The sequence below is a fragment of the Stomoxys calcitrans genome, chromosome 4 (assembly GCF_963082655.1).
Source record: "Stomoxys calcitrans chromosome 4, idStoCalc2.1, whole genome shotgun sequence".
In the NCBI taxonomy this organism is placed as follows: Eukaryota; Metazoa; Arthropoda; class Insecta; order Diptera; family Muscidae; genus Stomoxys; species Stomoxys calcitrans.
Window position 1 is genome coordinate 100,479,642 of NC_081555.1, and position 12,897 is coordinate 100,492,538.

General features: G+C 41.1%; 1 protein-coding gene across 4 annotated transcripts in view; it reads left to right on the forward strand.

Annotated features, from left to right (window-relative positions):
* The window catches only part of LOC106083224 (mucin-12), a 111,388-nt gene extending 100,894 nt beyond the window's left edge, over nt 1-10,494 (forward strand). For 3 of the 4 annotated variants that reach the window (XM_059367942.1, XM_059367944.1, XM_059367941.1), the window contains exons 7-13: nt 468-3,151; nt 3,222-3,682; nt 3,749-4,299; nt 4,556-4,654; nt 7,956-8,388; nt 8,465-8,573; nt 8,635-10,494. In XM_059367942.1, coding sequence (XP_059223925.1) covers nt 468-3,151; nt 3,222-3,682; nt 3,749-4,299; nt 4,556-4,654; nt 7,956-8,388; nt 8,465-8,573; nt 8,635-9,826 — 5,529 coding nt within the window. In that variant the 3' untranslated portion in view covers nt 9,827-10,494. The remainder of the gene's footprint in view (nt 1-467; nt 3,152-3,221; nt 3,683-3,748; nt 4,300-4,555; nt 4,655-7,955; nt 8,389-8,464; nt 8,574-8,634) is intronic. The other variant, XM_059367945.1, reaches the window with a different exon arrangement.
* Nucleotides 10,495-12,897: the final 2,403 nt, after the last annotated feature.

Consider the following 12,897-nt stretch of genomic DNA (forward strand, 5'->3'; position numbering starts at 1 on the left):
TTTTTCCAAACGCAAGTTAATTTCCTGAATGAGCCAAATCGGACTACCTTTCGATGTGCTGATTTAGGATATTAAGCCCATGACAGTCGCATTAATTATCCGATTTGGCTGAAACTTGGAAACATAAGTTGCAATAGGCCTCCAGATATTCGATCGGAATATGTTCGAATTTATTTTATTTCAATATTATACAAAAGCCTTACGGCCAATAATATACAGGTCTAAAATCAATTAATATTTTGAAAACACCGATCGACATATGCATTTCAATATGTGCCATATCGCTCGTAATCTGCTCAAGCTGTAAGTGTACTATATGTTTTACAACAAAAGAAACAACACCTTCATATGTAGCATTGCGATACTATGTGTTGCAGTTTTCGAAAACTTTTTTGAATAGTATTTTGAATTTTCTGCGAAAATTTGAACAATAAAACTTATTTCCTTTTTTTCTATTCTAATTGCAGGGTCCTGAAAAGTTAGGAGCCATAGTATTTCCTTCGACGCCCACTCAACAATTTACAAATGCAACCCCGAGTCCCACAACACCTCGAAAATCTTCAGATTATCCCCAACAGGCGACAAGTGCAACAGTGACGGCATCATCATCGGCGACTAGCTCCAACACCAGCTCTACAACATCTGCCGCGGCGAATTTGCAGCAGAAACCGCCTGGTAATGAACAAATGCCGCAACAATTCTCTATACCCACAAGTGGTGGTATGCTGCCTGGAGGACCTTTGTCTCAGGTTAGCGGTGCGTCAACAACAACAAGTCATCATATGCATGATGGTCGACCACCATCAACAGGTACGAACGGCCCCGGCAGCATACCATCGACAGGTACAACCGCAGCACCTCCTCCACACTCGGTGTTTGGACCTCCTGTTTCCTCAGCAGGCATGTCAAATGCATCGGATAATAAGTCTGCACTGGGACCACCACATCCAACCCATGCTTCACCAGCATTTTCCTCAAATGTTAGTCAACAGCAGCATCTCAATGATCCTCGCAATGCAATTGCTTCGCCTTCTTCAGCAGGACCTTCGCCGCATTCACAACATCCTCATGCTTCTAGTGATAGCCCGTTTGGTCCAAAGCATTTGGCCGGATCACCGTCGTCTGGCACAGGTAATCTCATGTCCCCCGCTCCAACACCACCCAATGCTTCACCATTGCCAAGTATGCATCCGAAATCCGCTTCGGGTTTGCCGCCGTCTACGATAGCGCCCAATTCACCAGCAAACCTTCAACTGCCTCCTGGTTCTCAAATGCCGCCATCGGCAACAGGTTCTCCCTTGCTCGGAGGTCCTCCGGGTGGTTTTAGTGCAGCTGGATCGATAAATAACAGACTCGGTCCACCACCTCCAACTCATCCATTCCCTCCCTCCTCACTGCATTCCAATGTCAACGCACCGTCGAACATGGTTCTAAAATCCAACGAGTCGGAAAGTCGTGACAAAGGTTCTCATAGTGGGGCAAGTGGTCCCGCGCCTCCACCAATGATAAACGGTTATCTGCCTCCGTTTGTAACTAACGCGGGACAAAACCCACAATCTACCAGTGGTGTCTCAAGGATCTCACCTCACCCTAATGCCATTCCGGCTACGGCAACACCGCCAGGATCTGGATTATCATACCCGCCATCTTCATCGTCTTCGGTAACCGCAAATAAGGCACCAACTGCTGCAACAACTGCTGCCTCACCCCATTCCTCTTCCTCTGGACAACCTCCCCCACCACCATCTTCTGCAGTCTCAACATTGCCGCCATCGTCAACAGCTACGTCTATGTCTAAGTTTCCTCCACACAGCAGTAGCGGTTTGCCTCCCATACAATCGACAGCTGGAATTTTTGGCCCAGGTGGTTTACCACATGGCCTTCCACCTGGCGTCGGGCATCCTGGTATGCTTACCGGAGGTATACCGCCAAATGGTATCTCGCCAATGCTACTACACGCATCGCCATATCGCTCGCCCTATCCCAATTATGCTCTATATGCTCCATATAGTGGATTGCCACATAGTCACTATTTGCCACCTGCAGTGCCATCGCCAAGTGCCTCGCCACGTACCAGTCGAGAATCTCCTATGATGTCACAAGTGGCAAAGCCACCTAGTCTAAGGCCTCCAACACCTGTGAGTCAATCGTCTGCATCATCGTCATCGTCAACCCCGGGGCAGATGGCACAACAGCAAAATAGTGCTAGTGGTTCGAGTACTCCAACGAGTTCTACGCCTGCTACAGTTTCAACACCCACTTCCATGACAGTGACTTCGGCGAGCTTGAGTCATAGTGCCCCAGCGGGATTACCCACATCTTCAATGGCATCCCACTTATTGCATCATCCGCATCTTCCATATCCTGCATCGTTACCGATACCACAACAAATACTAGGTGGACCCCCTTTTCCACATCCACCATCGGCAATGACACATCCCCTTTCAGTTTCTCATCCTCCTCATAGTAGTATAGCGAGTGTTACAACAACTACTGCAGCAGCGTCTACACCGCTAAGTGCCACACTGAGCGGTAGTGCAATGACTAGTGGATTGAATCCACCAGCTATGAGTCGCGATGGAACGCAAATATTGCATCCACCGCCACCGCACTTACTAACGCATCCGCACTTAGGACCACCACATATGCCTCCTCTGCCGCCGCATATGCTGCCACCATCGCACTCGGGTCTTCTGAGGGGAGCTTCACCTACAACAACGCCGACCAGTAGTCAAGCGCCGCCGCCGCCGCCCAGTACAAATTCGACGGCTTCATCTTCAGCATCTGTGATTCATAAAGGAATTTCACCCCAGAGTGAAAGTCCAACAAAAGAACGTAGTGATAATAATGCCTACCTTCCACGTTCATCTGTTGCCAATACTCACCTCAGTGGTTTCCCCCCAACATCAACGGCATATATAGCAACCTCAATGGCTCCATCGTCGATATCCTCATCATCGTCTGTACCACATTCAGTTGCTTCCATGGTTTTAACAAATGCCTCCTATAGTTCCACGGTTTCGTTGCCTACAACAACATATGCTTCGGCAGGTGCAATGCCAATGATGACCACACAACAACTACCACAGCCACCTCCTGGAAGTATAACATATCCAGGAGCTCCAAAGCACTCAATGTGGCCACCTCCAAGGTAATAACAATATTAAATATTTCCGATCAACGATTAATGCAGGGTTTAAATTAAACTATTTTTGTTACAGTTCCTCATCATTATCAGTACCATCAGCACCACCACCAACATCAGTTGTCACTTCACATCCCTCAAGCATAGCCACAAGACCCACACCTCCGCCACCGACATCTTCAGCAGCATCGTCTGCATTGGCACCGCCGCCAATATCGGTTTCACCGCACACTGCAACAATGCATTCCTCTTCGACTATACCCCCGCCAGGTGTTCCTCCAGCTGGAAGTGGGTTTCATCAACAATATTTTGTGCCTCCTATGCCATCAGTTCCTCCGGTGTCTTCAGCTTTGGTCGGTGTGCCAATTAGTTCCATTAGTAGTTCTTTAGCGGTAACATCGTCAATTTCTACGTCGTCATTGTCGTCTACATCGGGTCTGACAACAACATCGGCGAACAGTGCACCAGTGACAACGACCACGCAAAGTTCGGCACCACTTCCATTTTCAGCAGAATCTCTTTTTCAGCCAAGCAAAAGTACGACGATTTTTCTAATCTTTGAAAACTTGAGGCATTAATGGACTTATTTCTCTCCCACTTTAGATGATCAAGCGGATCTGTTGCGACGTGAATTGGATAACAGATTTTTGGATCGTAGCACCCAGCAGCAGCCAGCGGGTCATGGATCGAGTGGCAGCGGTCAAAGTACAACATCCAATGCAGCTGCTTCACCTTCGGTTGCAAGTAATGTTTCACCAGCAACAGTTCCTCCTCCCACATCTAGTTCTGGAAGTCTGCCATCGGCACCTCCACCAACGGCCCCAGTTCCACATGCACCAACAGCGGCAGTGCCATCACCTTATCTAAGGCAAGAATTGCATCATCACCAACATCAGCACACCCATCTGCATCAACATCAACAACTATTGCCCACGGCTTTAGCAGCAGCACCTCCACCAGCCCCGGCTCCCCTTTTTCCCCCACCTCTGTTCAAAGACATTCCCAAAATTGCCGCCGTCGAATCACCATTCTATCGTACCGGCATTGGTTTGCCTGGCTATACCGGTTACAGTCCAGCTGGTCTAATGCATCCTGGATTGGGGGGTGCTACACCCTTCATGCCTCCCAGCCATTTAACTTCATTTGCGCCAAAGGTATGTTATCGCGAAGTTTTTGTTTTTATCACTACGAATAGCAACCAGTAACACTCGTAACACCCCTTACCTTAACTCCACCACAATCATACATACATAAATAAATGTTTCATATAACCTACATACAACAAAACTATTTACACACACCCTACTTCCTCATTTTTCATGTACATTATCCACTCATTCAACCAAAAAATCGTTTCCAACAAAATTCTCATCCATTCCACCATCACCATCACTATCACCACCACCACAGACGATTCAACCATCGCCTTCCACAAATCCTCATCAACAACCTCAACCGCCATTACCAACCAACATTGTTGATTCCTCCTCGAAATCTATTAAGTTCACGGTATGTCTATTCTTCTATATGAATCTTTTATCAAATCCAAAATATGTAACATGTACGATTATTTTGTGTGGCTATAACTTAAGAAATAATGTGAGAAGTTAGTTTCCCTCTAATGGGATTTCGGTCAACAACAGACCAAAACTGCTTAAGGCTCTATTACACGGTATGTAGTTGCCTTATGACAAGTCAAATATAGCACACGTAGAGTAAGTTGTACGTGTCATTTGAAACAAATGAAAGTAACATATGGAAATCACATCAAAATGCAATTTTTTGGTTTAGAGCGTGCCCTATTTTTTCTGACAAAAAAACTTTAAGAAATCAGCTGTTTTTGATATTAATTTTTAGGCATAAATTCGCTAATTCTCGCATCCGCAATCGACTTGTCACGATCGAGTTTCGCATTTTTTGGATTATGACATCCGTTATCGATTAATTCTATTCGAAACTTCGAATGTGCGAGTTTTTGCCCGCAGACCGCAATTTACCTATCGTAAATAACAAGTTGTCGTCTATTTTCAAGAAACTAGGCTAAAAATAGGACATCGAAGTATTTATTATATAAAATAAAACAATAATTATAATTTACTCACGTTCATGGTCTCTTAAATTGGACAAAAAGTAACTTTGTGCTTAAGCCAAATTAGGCAAAGCAAATTAACAAATTATCTACAAACATGTGCAAACCAACAGCTGAATCATTTAACCACTAAATTTAAGGCAGCAGGATATTTTTCAAGCAAAAGGTTTTGACTTTAGGTCTGTTCGCGTACTTTTCCAGTAAAAAATTTGCCAGTACAAATTTACAGGAGAGTAAGAGCTATTTTACTCTCTTGAAAAAATTTAAAAAATTTGCAACCAAAAGAACGCAAACAACTTCCAGTGAAAATTTGCAGAAAAACAGATGATTTTTGTTTTGGAAACTACGAATGTCATCCGTGGCCCCAAGTCGCGCAAGGCTCTGGTCACAAACGGATGCTCTACACTGATGCTGAAGATTCTGGATCTACCTGGAGTCGAGTACCTTAAAACTGTCCTCAGCCTGTCTGAACATTATTATAGTCCCGATTTTTGGAAGATGGGAGGTGTGATCCCGCTACTCAAACTTGGAAAATACACGAGCAAGGGGAAGTCGTACAGACCGATCTGTCTTCTTTCATCAGTAGCCAAGACGTATGAGGGATTACTCCTTCCAATCCTTCCGTTGGACAATTTTCATTCACGGTGCATCAGCATGCATTTCGAAGGCTACATAGGAATACAACAGCTTTACATGCCATCACCGTACACAAAAGTGGAAACAACGTTCTCAAGTCCCTTGTCGACAGCACTTGGTGTTCTGGCAAAACTAACCACCTAATGCTTCTGGATATTGTGACTAGACAAATTGCTGGGACCACTGATGTGAGGCTAAGGGAGCTTTCAATTTGGCCATGTGGCGGCTTCGGACACTGTGTTATCATTGAAGATATGTGTATCCGTTCACAAATGCCAGACTAATTTGCACTTATTGTTTCCAATCCCACTGTGCGTAACTTTTAACTGCCCAGCCAGCCATGCAGTTCACTGTTACGCCTGAAATGGGTAGTGAATAAATGCGCATTTATCATTTTGGTCTGTCCAAATCAGGCATTGTGGTTAATTGAAAACGAGGAAACATTTTATTTTTGTGAACTCAAAAATTCAGGACATCGGTATTAAGAGTGTTATGTCCAGATATAGGTCATCTTTGAATTATGGACTGTTGGATGATTTTCACAAACAGACAGACGGACGGAAGCGGCTAGATCATCTATAAATATTAGACTATATAGTATGTATAATTTGTAAGAATGAAAATGGAAAATTTAATGTGTTGCAAATGGAAGGCAAACACGGTGGAACACACAGATCAAGTAGTGGGAGACACCTCGAAACTTGGTTCATTGATTATAGAAGAAGCGCAGAACATCGAGGACATCGAGGGACAAACGTTATGTCATAGCCAATTAAAGTAAAGCAAATGGACTGACAAAATGACCAACGCTATGGTAGTGGGTATAAAATCATCCGTCGCATTTTTAGCTTTTAGAATATTTGGTAGGTTTTGGTCGGGTTTGGTAGGATTTTTCTTATGATAAGTGTTTTGCAAAAGTAAAGTTAAAATAAGGAATTTAAAATACTTCTTTATATCTTCGGAGTTAAGGTTAGCTCAGGTTGAAAAGAGGGTGCGGATATTAATCCGCCCCATGCCACTATCTACAATACATACAATGCAAATTTTGCCCATGAACATTCCGCTAAGGTAAAGGAGCAATGAGTACAGTCCGATTCAAGTTTAAGCTCAATGATAAGGGGCCTCCTTTTTATAGCCGAGTCCGAACGGCGTGCCGCATTGCGACACCTCTTAGGAGAGAAGTTTTACATGGCATAGTACCTCACAAATGTTGCCAGCATTAGGAGGGGAAAACCACCGATGAACATTTTTTCAAATGGTCTCGCCAGGATTCGAACCCATGCGTTCAGCGTCATAGGCGGACATGCTAACCTCTGCGCTACGGTGGCCTCCTACATACACCTAAGCCGTTAATCGGCTTGTTGTGCGCTCTGAATACTAAAAAAGTAACCTAGAAAAAGAAAGTCCTTGCTATTTACAAAATACTTAATTCCAAGCGTTTAATCAACAGAACAGATCATTGTTTTTAAAATAAAAAAAAAAAAAACAGAAAAACGCAGCGTATAGCCCTGCGCATGTTTATTCGTTGCTGTCTCAACAACGACTGAAACGAAGAGCATAAGAATATGTGTGACTTGTCATCCACGCTACCGTAAAAGGCTGAGCATCGCTAGTTGAAATCCACGTTTTCCCATGAACATTGCACTAAGAAACTGGCGATACTTCTCTCATATCAATGAGTGCAGTCCGATTAAAGTTTAAACTCAATGAAAAGGGGCATCCTTTTTAATGCCGAATCTGTACGGGGTACCGCATAACGACACCACTTGGTAGAGAAGTTTTAACATGGCAGAATAGCTCACAAATGTAGCCAGCTAGCTTTAGTAAGGACATAACCACCGCTGAACATTTTTCTGATGTTCAGGCCGGGATTTGGATTCAGGCATTCGGCTTCATAGGCGGACATGATAACCTCTGCGTCACGGTGACCTCCAATTTATAAAAGCACCTTATAAACGTACATGTACCCTTAATTCATCTTAAAGCGTATGAAGAAGAATACATTTTTTTTTTGCATTTATTACAACTACTTCCTTTTTGGCGTTTATAAAAAAATTGTTTTGTTTTTTTCTTTATTACCTTTAGAAAACTGGTCGTTGGAATGCTATGCACGTTCGTATAGCGTGGGAAATTTATTATCACCAAAACAAACAGAACTCTGACAAACTGGGCTCTGGTTCGGCATCGGTAGGACCGGGTTCTGGAAGTAACCCCTCTACACCGGGTATATCGGGAAACAGCAATAGTAGTACCGGAGCCACGCCCACATCTACGACCGTATCTCAGAGCATAGCAGTGTCAACAAGTTTAGGGGCAGGCCCTTCTCCCTCTGCTGTATCATCGTTGAGTATGAAAGCTTCGCCGGCATTAACATTAAGTGCTGGAGCTTCACCACATCTTTTGCATAGACCTGGTGAATTACCGCCAGGTGCTTATGCTTCGGCAATACCAGGTCGTTCGCCATTCGAAACATCTCCTTTGTCGACAGCTTACATAGGTGCTCCTCCCAGCCATATAGGTATGATAGAAACGCTCATATATAAGCCGGCTAGCCTACAATTGCTTAATTTTTTTTCTATTATATTTTCTTAAAGGTACCGCTGTTTCTCCTTTTGGGCGCTATATGGGTCCTTTTGGTTTTGGCTTATCACCATTTGGCAGAGAGATACCGCTTGGCGGAACCATGCATGACCCTTGGAGAGCGTAAGTTACATTGTCATTAATTCCGTTCATGTTAATTAATTATTTTTTATTTTTTTTATAGAGCTGCTTTACAACAACGTGCTGTGCCTTATCACCCAGGAGCTCCACCTCCTGGTTGGTCTATGAAGCCGGATACTACGGCCTTGGATAATGCTCGTCGTGAAGCCGAAGAACGTGAACGGGAACGAGAAATGCGTGAGCGTGAGCAAAGGGAACGCGAACGTCAAAGACAACGCGAGCGCGAAGAACGGGAACGCAAAGAAAAAGAGGAGAAGCTTAAGCGTGAGCAACAGGAACGCGAACAGCGTGAAAGAGAACGCGAACGTGAACGAAAGGAGAGGGAAAGGCGAGAAATGGAACGACGTGAAATGGAGCGAGAAAGAATGTTGCAGCAACAGCGCATCAACGAAAGCAACAAATTGTCGCAGGCTGCCGCTGCAGCAGCAGCCATGAATCAGGCACGTGATAGATCTCCACATCGTAGCGTAACGGATATGCAAGGCGGCCCTGGTGGTCCAGTTGGTGGTGAAATGAGAATCAAAGAAGAGATGCCTCGAACTAAGGAAGAACAGGATGCCATGATGATGCGCGCATCGGCGGCAGCAGCGGCTGATCCTCGCTACCACAATTCAATGGCCCAAGTAAATGCCGCTGCAGCAGCACATCATGCCTCATTTATGGCAAGCCGTCATGGTCCCCATGTAGGACCACCACCTCCTCATCTAACACGTACCATGATGGGTCCAACGCTGGGCGGTCCGCCAATGCCGCATTTTGGTCCTCCAGGACCAGGCTGGCCTATGGATCCATATCGCGACCCCTATGCAATGTCAGCGCTACGTTATAATCCTCTCATGGAGGTGGCGCTACGGCATGAAGAAGAACGCCATAAGGCGGCAATGAGCATGTATGCAGTACAATCGGCGGCACATTTGAGAGGTAAAGAACCCTCACCCATACCACCACCCACAGGTGTTGGTGGACCCTTGGGACCACCTCCACCACCCCATCATCGTTTGCAGCCAGGACCAATGGGACCGGGGCCCTTGGGTCCAGGACCTGGTGGCCCTCCAGGGCCTCCACCCTCAGCGCTAAGCGGTAAACCGCCCAGCTTAGGTGGTATGCCACATCCCATGGTAGTCGATCCCATGTTGCAGCCTAAAAAAGAAGAGCCGGGAGTAACAACGCCGCAAACAGTAATGGGTATGACACCTACCGCCACCAATCCAGCAAATTCAGCGCCCGGCCGATGATAAATTGATAAAATTCCAACAAAAAGAGCTTTCATTGACTTGACATGAGACACAGAGAAAGAGGGATGAGAAAGCTTTTTTAAAAGGAATCCCCTAAAATAAAGAAGAGATATCAAAAAATCAGTAATAAGCTTGAAACGAGACCAAGTAATCTTTAAAAGAAAAAAAAAGAATTGTATTATAAAGCAACAACAAAAATAACTGAAAAATTTTAACTCCTTTCCCTTAAAAACAATATAAACTGTGTATACCTTTTTTGTATGCTCTCCTTGAGTTTTTCGTCTTTGGGAGAGAAATCTCTTTTACTTTTTTCTTTCGTTTTTATTTTTCTTTTTTTTTTTTAGAAAAAATGTATAAAAGTTAAGCTTAAATTTTATTACAAAGAAATCCATTCTGCTCTTCCCTATGGATAGGTTTTTATAAACCAAACCCCTTCCACCATGCCCCAACCTGTTTTACTACTCCCCCCCAAAGCTATTGTAAAAATTTACTAATTCCAAACGATAATTACAAACAAACAATCTATATAAACTCAAAACTTTACATATATACATAATTGTTTAAAAAGTCGTAAACAAATTAAAACGAAATGATTAACAGCAAAGTATATAAAACGTGTATGCAATATTATATACTACTATTTAAGTAAAAACAAACAACAAAAAAAACAAGAATAAAAAGAAACACAACACAGGTACCATTTTATTGGTCTGGTATATATATATATATATATACATATTATAAAAAATATTTTTATTTTTTACTATTAATATTTTTATTTTTACCTTATTTTTTACTAGAAAATAGGACGCTTCATAATTAGAGCATTTGTATTATTTGTATAGTTTACCATTACTCTTATTATTTATAATAATTATTGTACTAAATGTTGTTCTAATGATAAAAACAAAACATAATGAAAGATTATTTTCTTTCCACTTTCCCCCAAACCCCGTATCCCCCCACCTCCTTCCCCACTTATAAAATCCGCAATGTAAACAAAAGAAGAAGAAAAAAATCAAATGATGTTAACAAATTTGCTATAAAATGATACAATTTATACTGTTATATATATATATATACATCTATATATAAAAACAAAATGATGATGAATATACACTGTAGAAAAGATATAAAACAAAAAACACAAAATTTTTAGTAGTTTTTTTTTATAAAATAGGATTCTTCACATCTCTAAAAATAACAAAAAAGCAAACAAACAAATAAAAATATTTAAATTAAAACATAACTAATTATCAATTAAAATAACATATATATATACATTATATTATAATGCGTATATATATATGATAAAAAAAAACAAACATTTCTATAAATAAAGCGGTAAGAAAAAGCAAGAAAAAATTAACATTCAAAATCTTATATATATATATATTATTAAATTATAAATTAAAAACCAACAAAAAACAAAATCAACTAAATTGTAAGTAGCTTTACGATTATTTATAAAGAAACAAACAAACAAAAATTATTACGAATAACAATTATTTCAAACAAAACAAAATCAAGAAGAAATAAACATTTTGATTATGCAATGAAAGAAACTCGACATTTTTTCGCATATTTATATTTCTGTAATTTAAAATTGTAAAATTTCAAAACAACAACAACAACATGAAGAAGAAGAAGAATAAACTACGTACACAAACACACAAAATGATGCAAACAACCACAGCAACAACTTTAAAACAAGGAAAACAAATATGATTTAATAAAAAAAAACATGAAAATATATATAGAAAGTTTTGTAGCATTTTTGTTTTGCTGCCCGAGTTGCTAGCTAAGCATTGTGTAGGTATTTAATGGCATGCAGTGGAAGTGTTGTATCACATATCAAACGCAGTATGTATGGTTACTGCGTTTGATATGATACGTATATGGCAGGGTACTCTGTTCAGCATTCGCAACATTTTTGAAACACTTTTATCTTTAATTGTTGTTGAATAAAGCATACCAAGCTTTAAGTAGAGTACGCACTTAACGAAATTTTCGGTTACAGCCAAGATATATTCATTTACAGGTAGTGGCAGTTACCCAACAACAAAATTTTGAGTGCACTATCCGTCAAAATCAGTGATTAGTGCAACTCTGATTTTGCCTATCCCTCCAAACATTTGGAAGTGACTTTCTCACTCCCTCCCCGAATAGTCATTTTTTAGGTCCTTTTGTATGATAGTTTGTAGAGATTTCAAGATTTACAACAACAAAATACATTACTGTCGGAATTCTATCATTCATGTTTCGCTAATTAGTTTCTCATAATCAACTGTTATTGCTACACATTTAAAAATAGATTTTTTGTTGTTTTGGACGCTAACTCAAAAACCCCACACAAGAGAATATATGTTTACTTAGCCTTCTGTTATGAAGATCGTAAGGTTGGCTGTTCAAATCCCAGTCAGGGAAAATCATTGCAAATAAAATCTTCGATTATTAATCTTGAATTGGAAAAGAAATAAATTAGAAAGAGAAATAAAAATAAGCCTCACTCTAAAAGGTAAAAAAAAAACATTAGACAAATAAAAATTCATTTTTATTAAAGACGTTGATAATCGAATTTTAAACTTTTTTAGTCATTCATGGGTATATATCGCCAAGTGGCACGTTTTCTTCCGTATCGAGAGACTAATTTCGAGTAAAAATGATATCGTCTGAGATTGTTTTCAACTTCCTTGAGTGCAGATTTAGTGACTCGCACGATAGAAAATGTTTGCAGGGATGTTACTAGTTCGCGCCACTTTTCGTTGTTTGTGTGTGTCATGGTTCTTAACCATAATGTACACACACAACCACAACTCGTTGACAGATAGTGTACTTCGCGAGAAAAAATTGTATTCAGCTAATGGTACACTACCTGGCAATTATGTCATGGTTACAGCCAAGACCGTTATATCTCCGCTGGAAAATAATTGTGAAGATTACAAGATGGCGACAAACATCGATTTATAGTTTTGCCCTAAAATTAATCGTTTTAAATTGAAAATTTGCAATTCACTTTTGACTCGATTAGGGATAGCAAACAACGTTGAGTGGTTGTCTGACAAAGACAA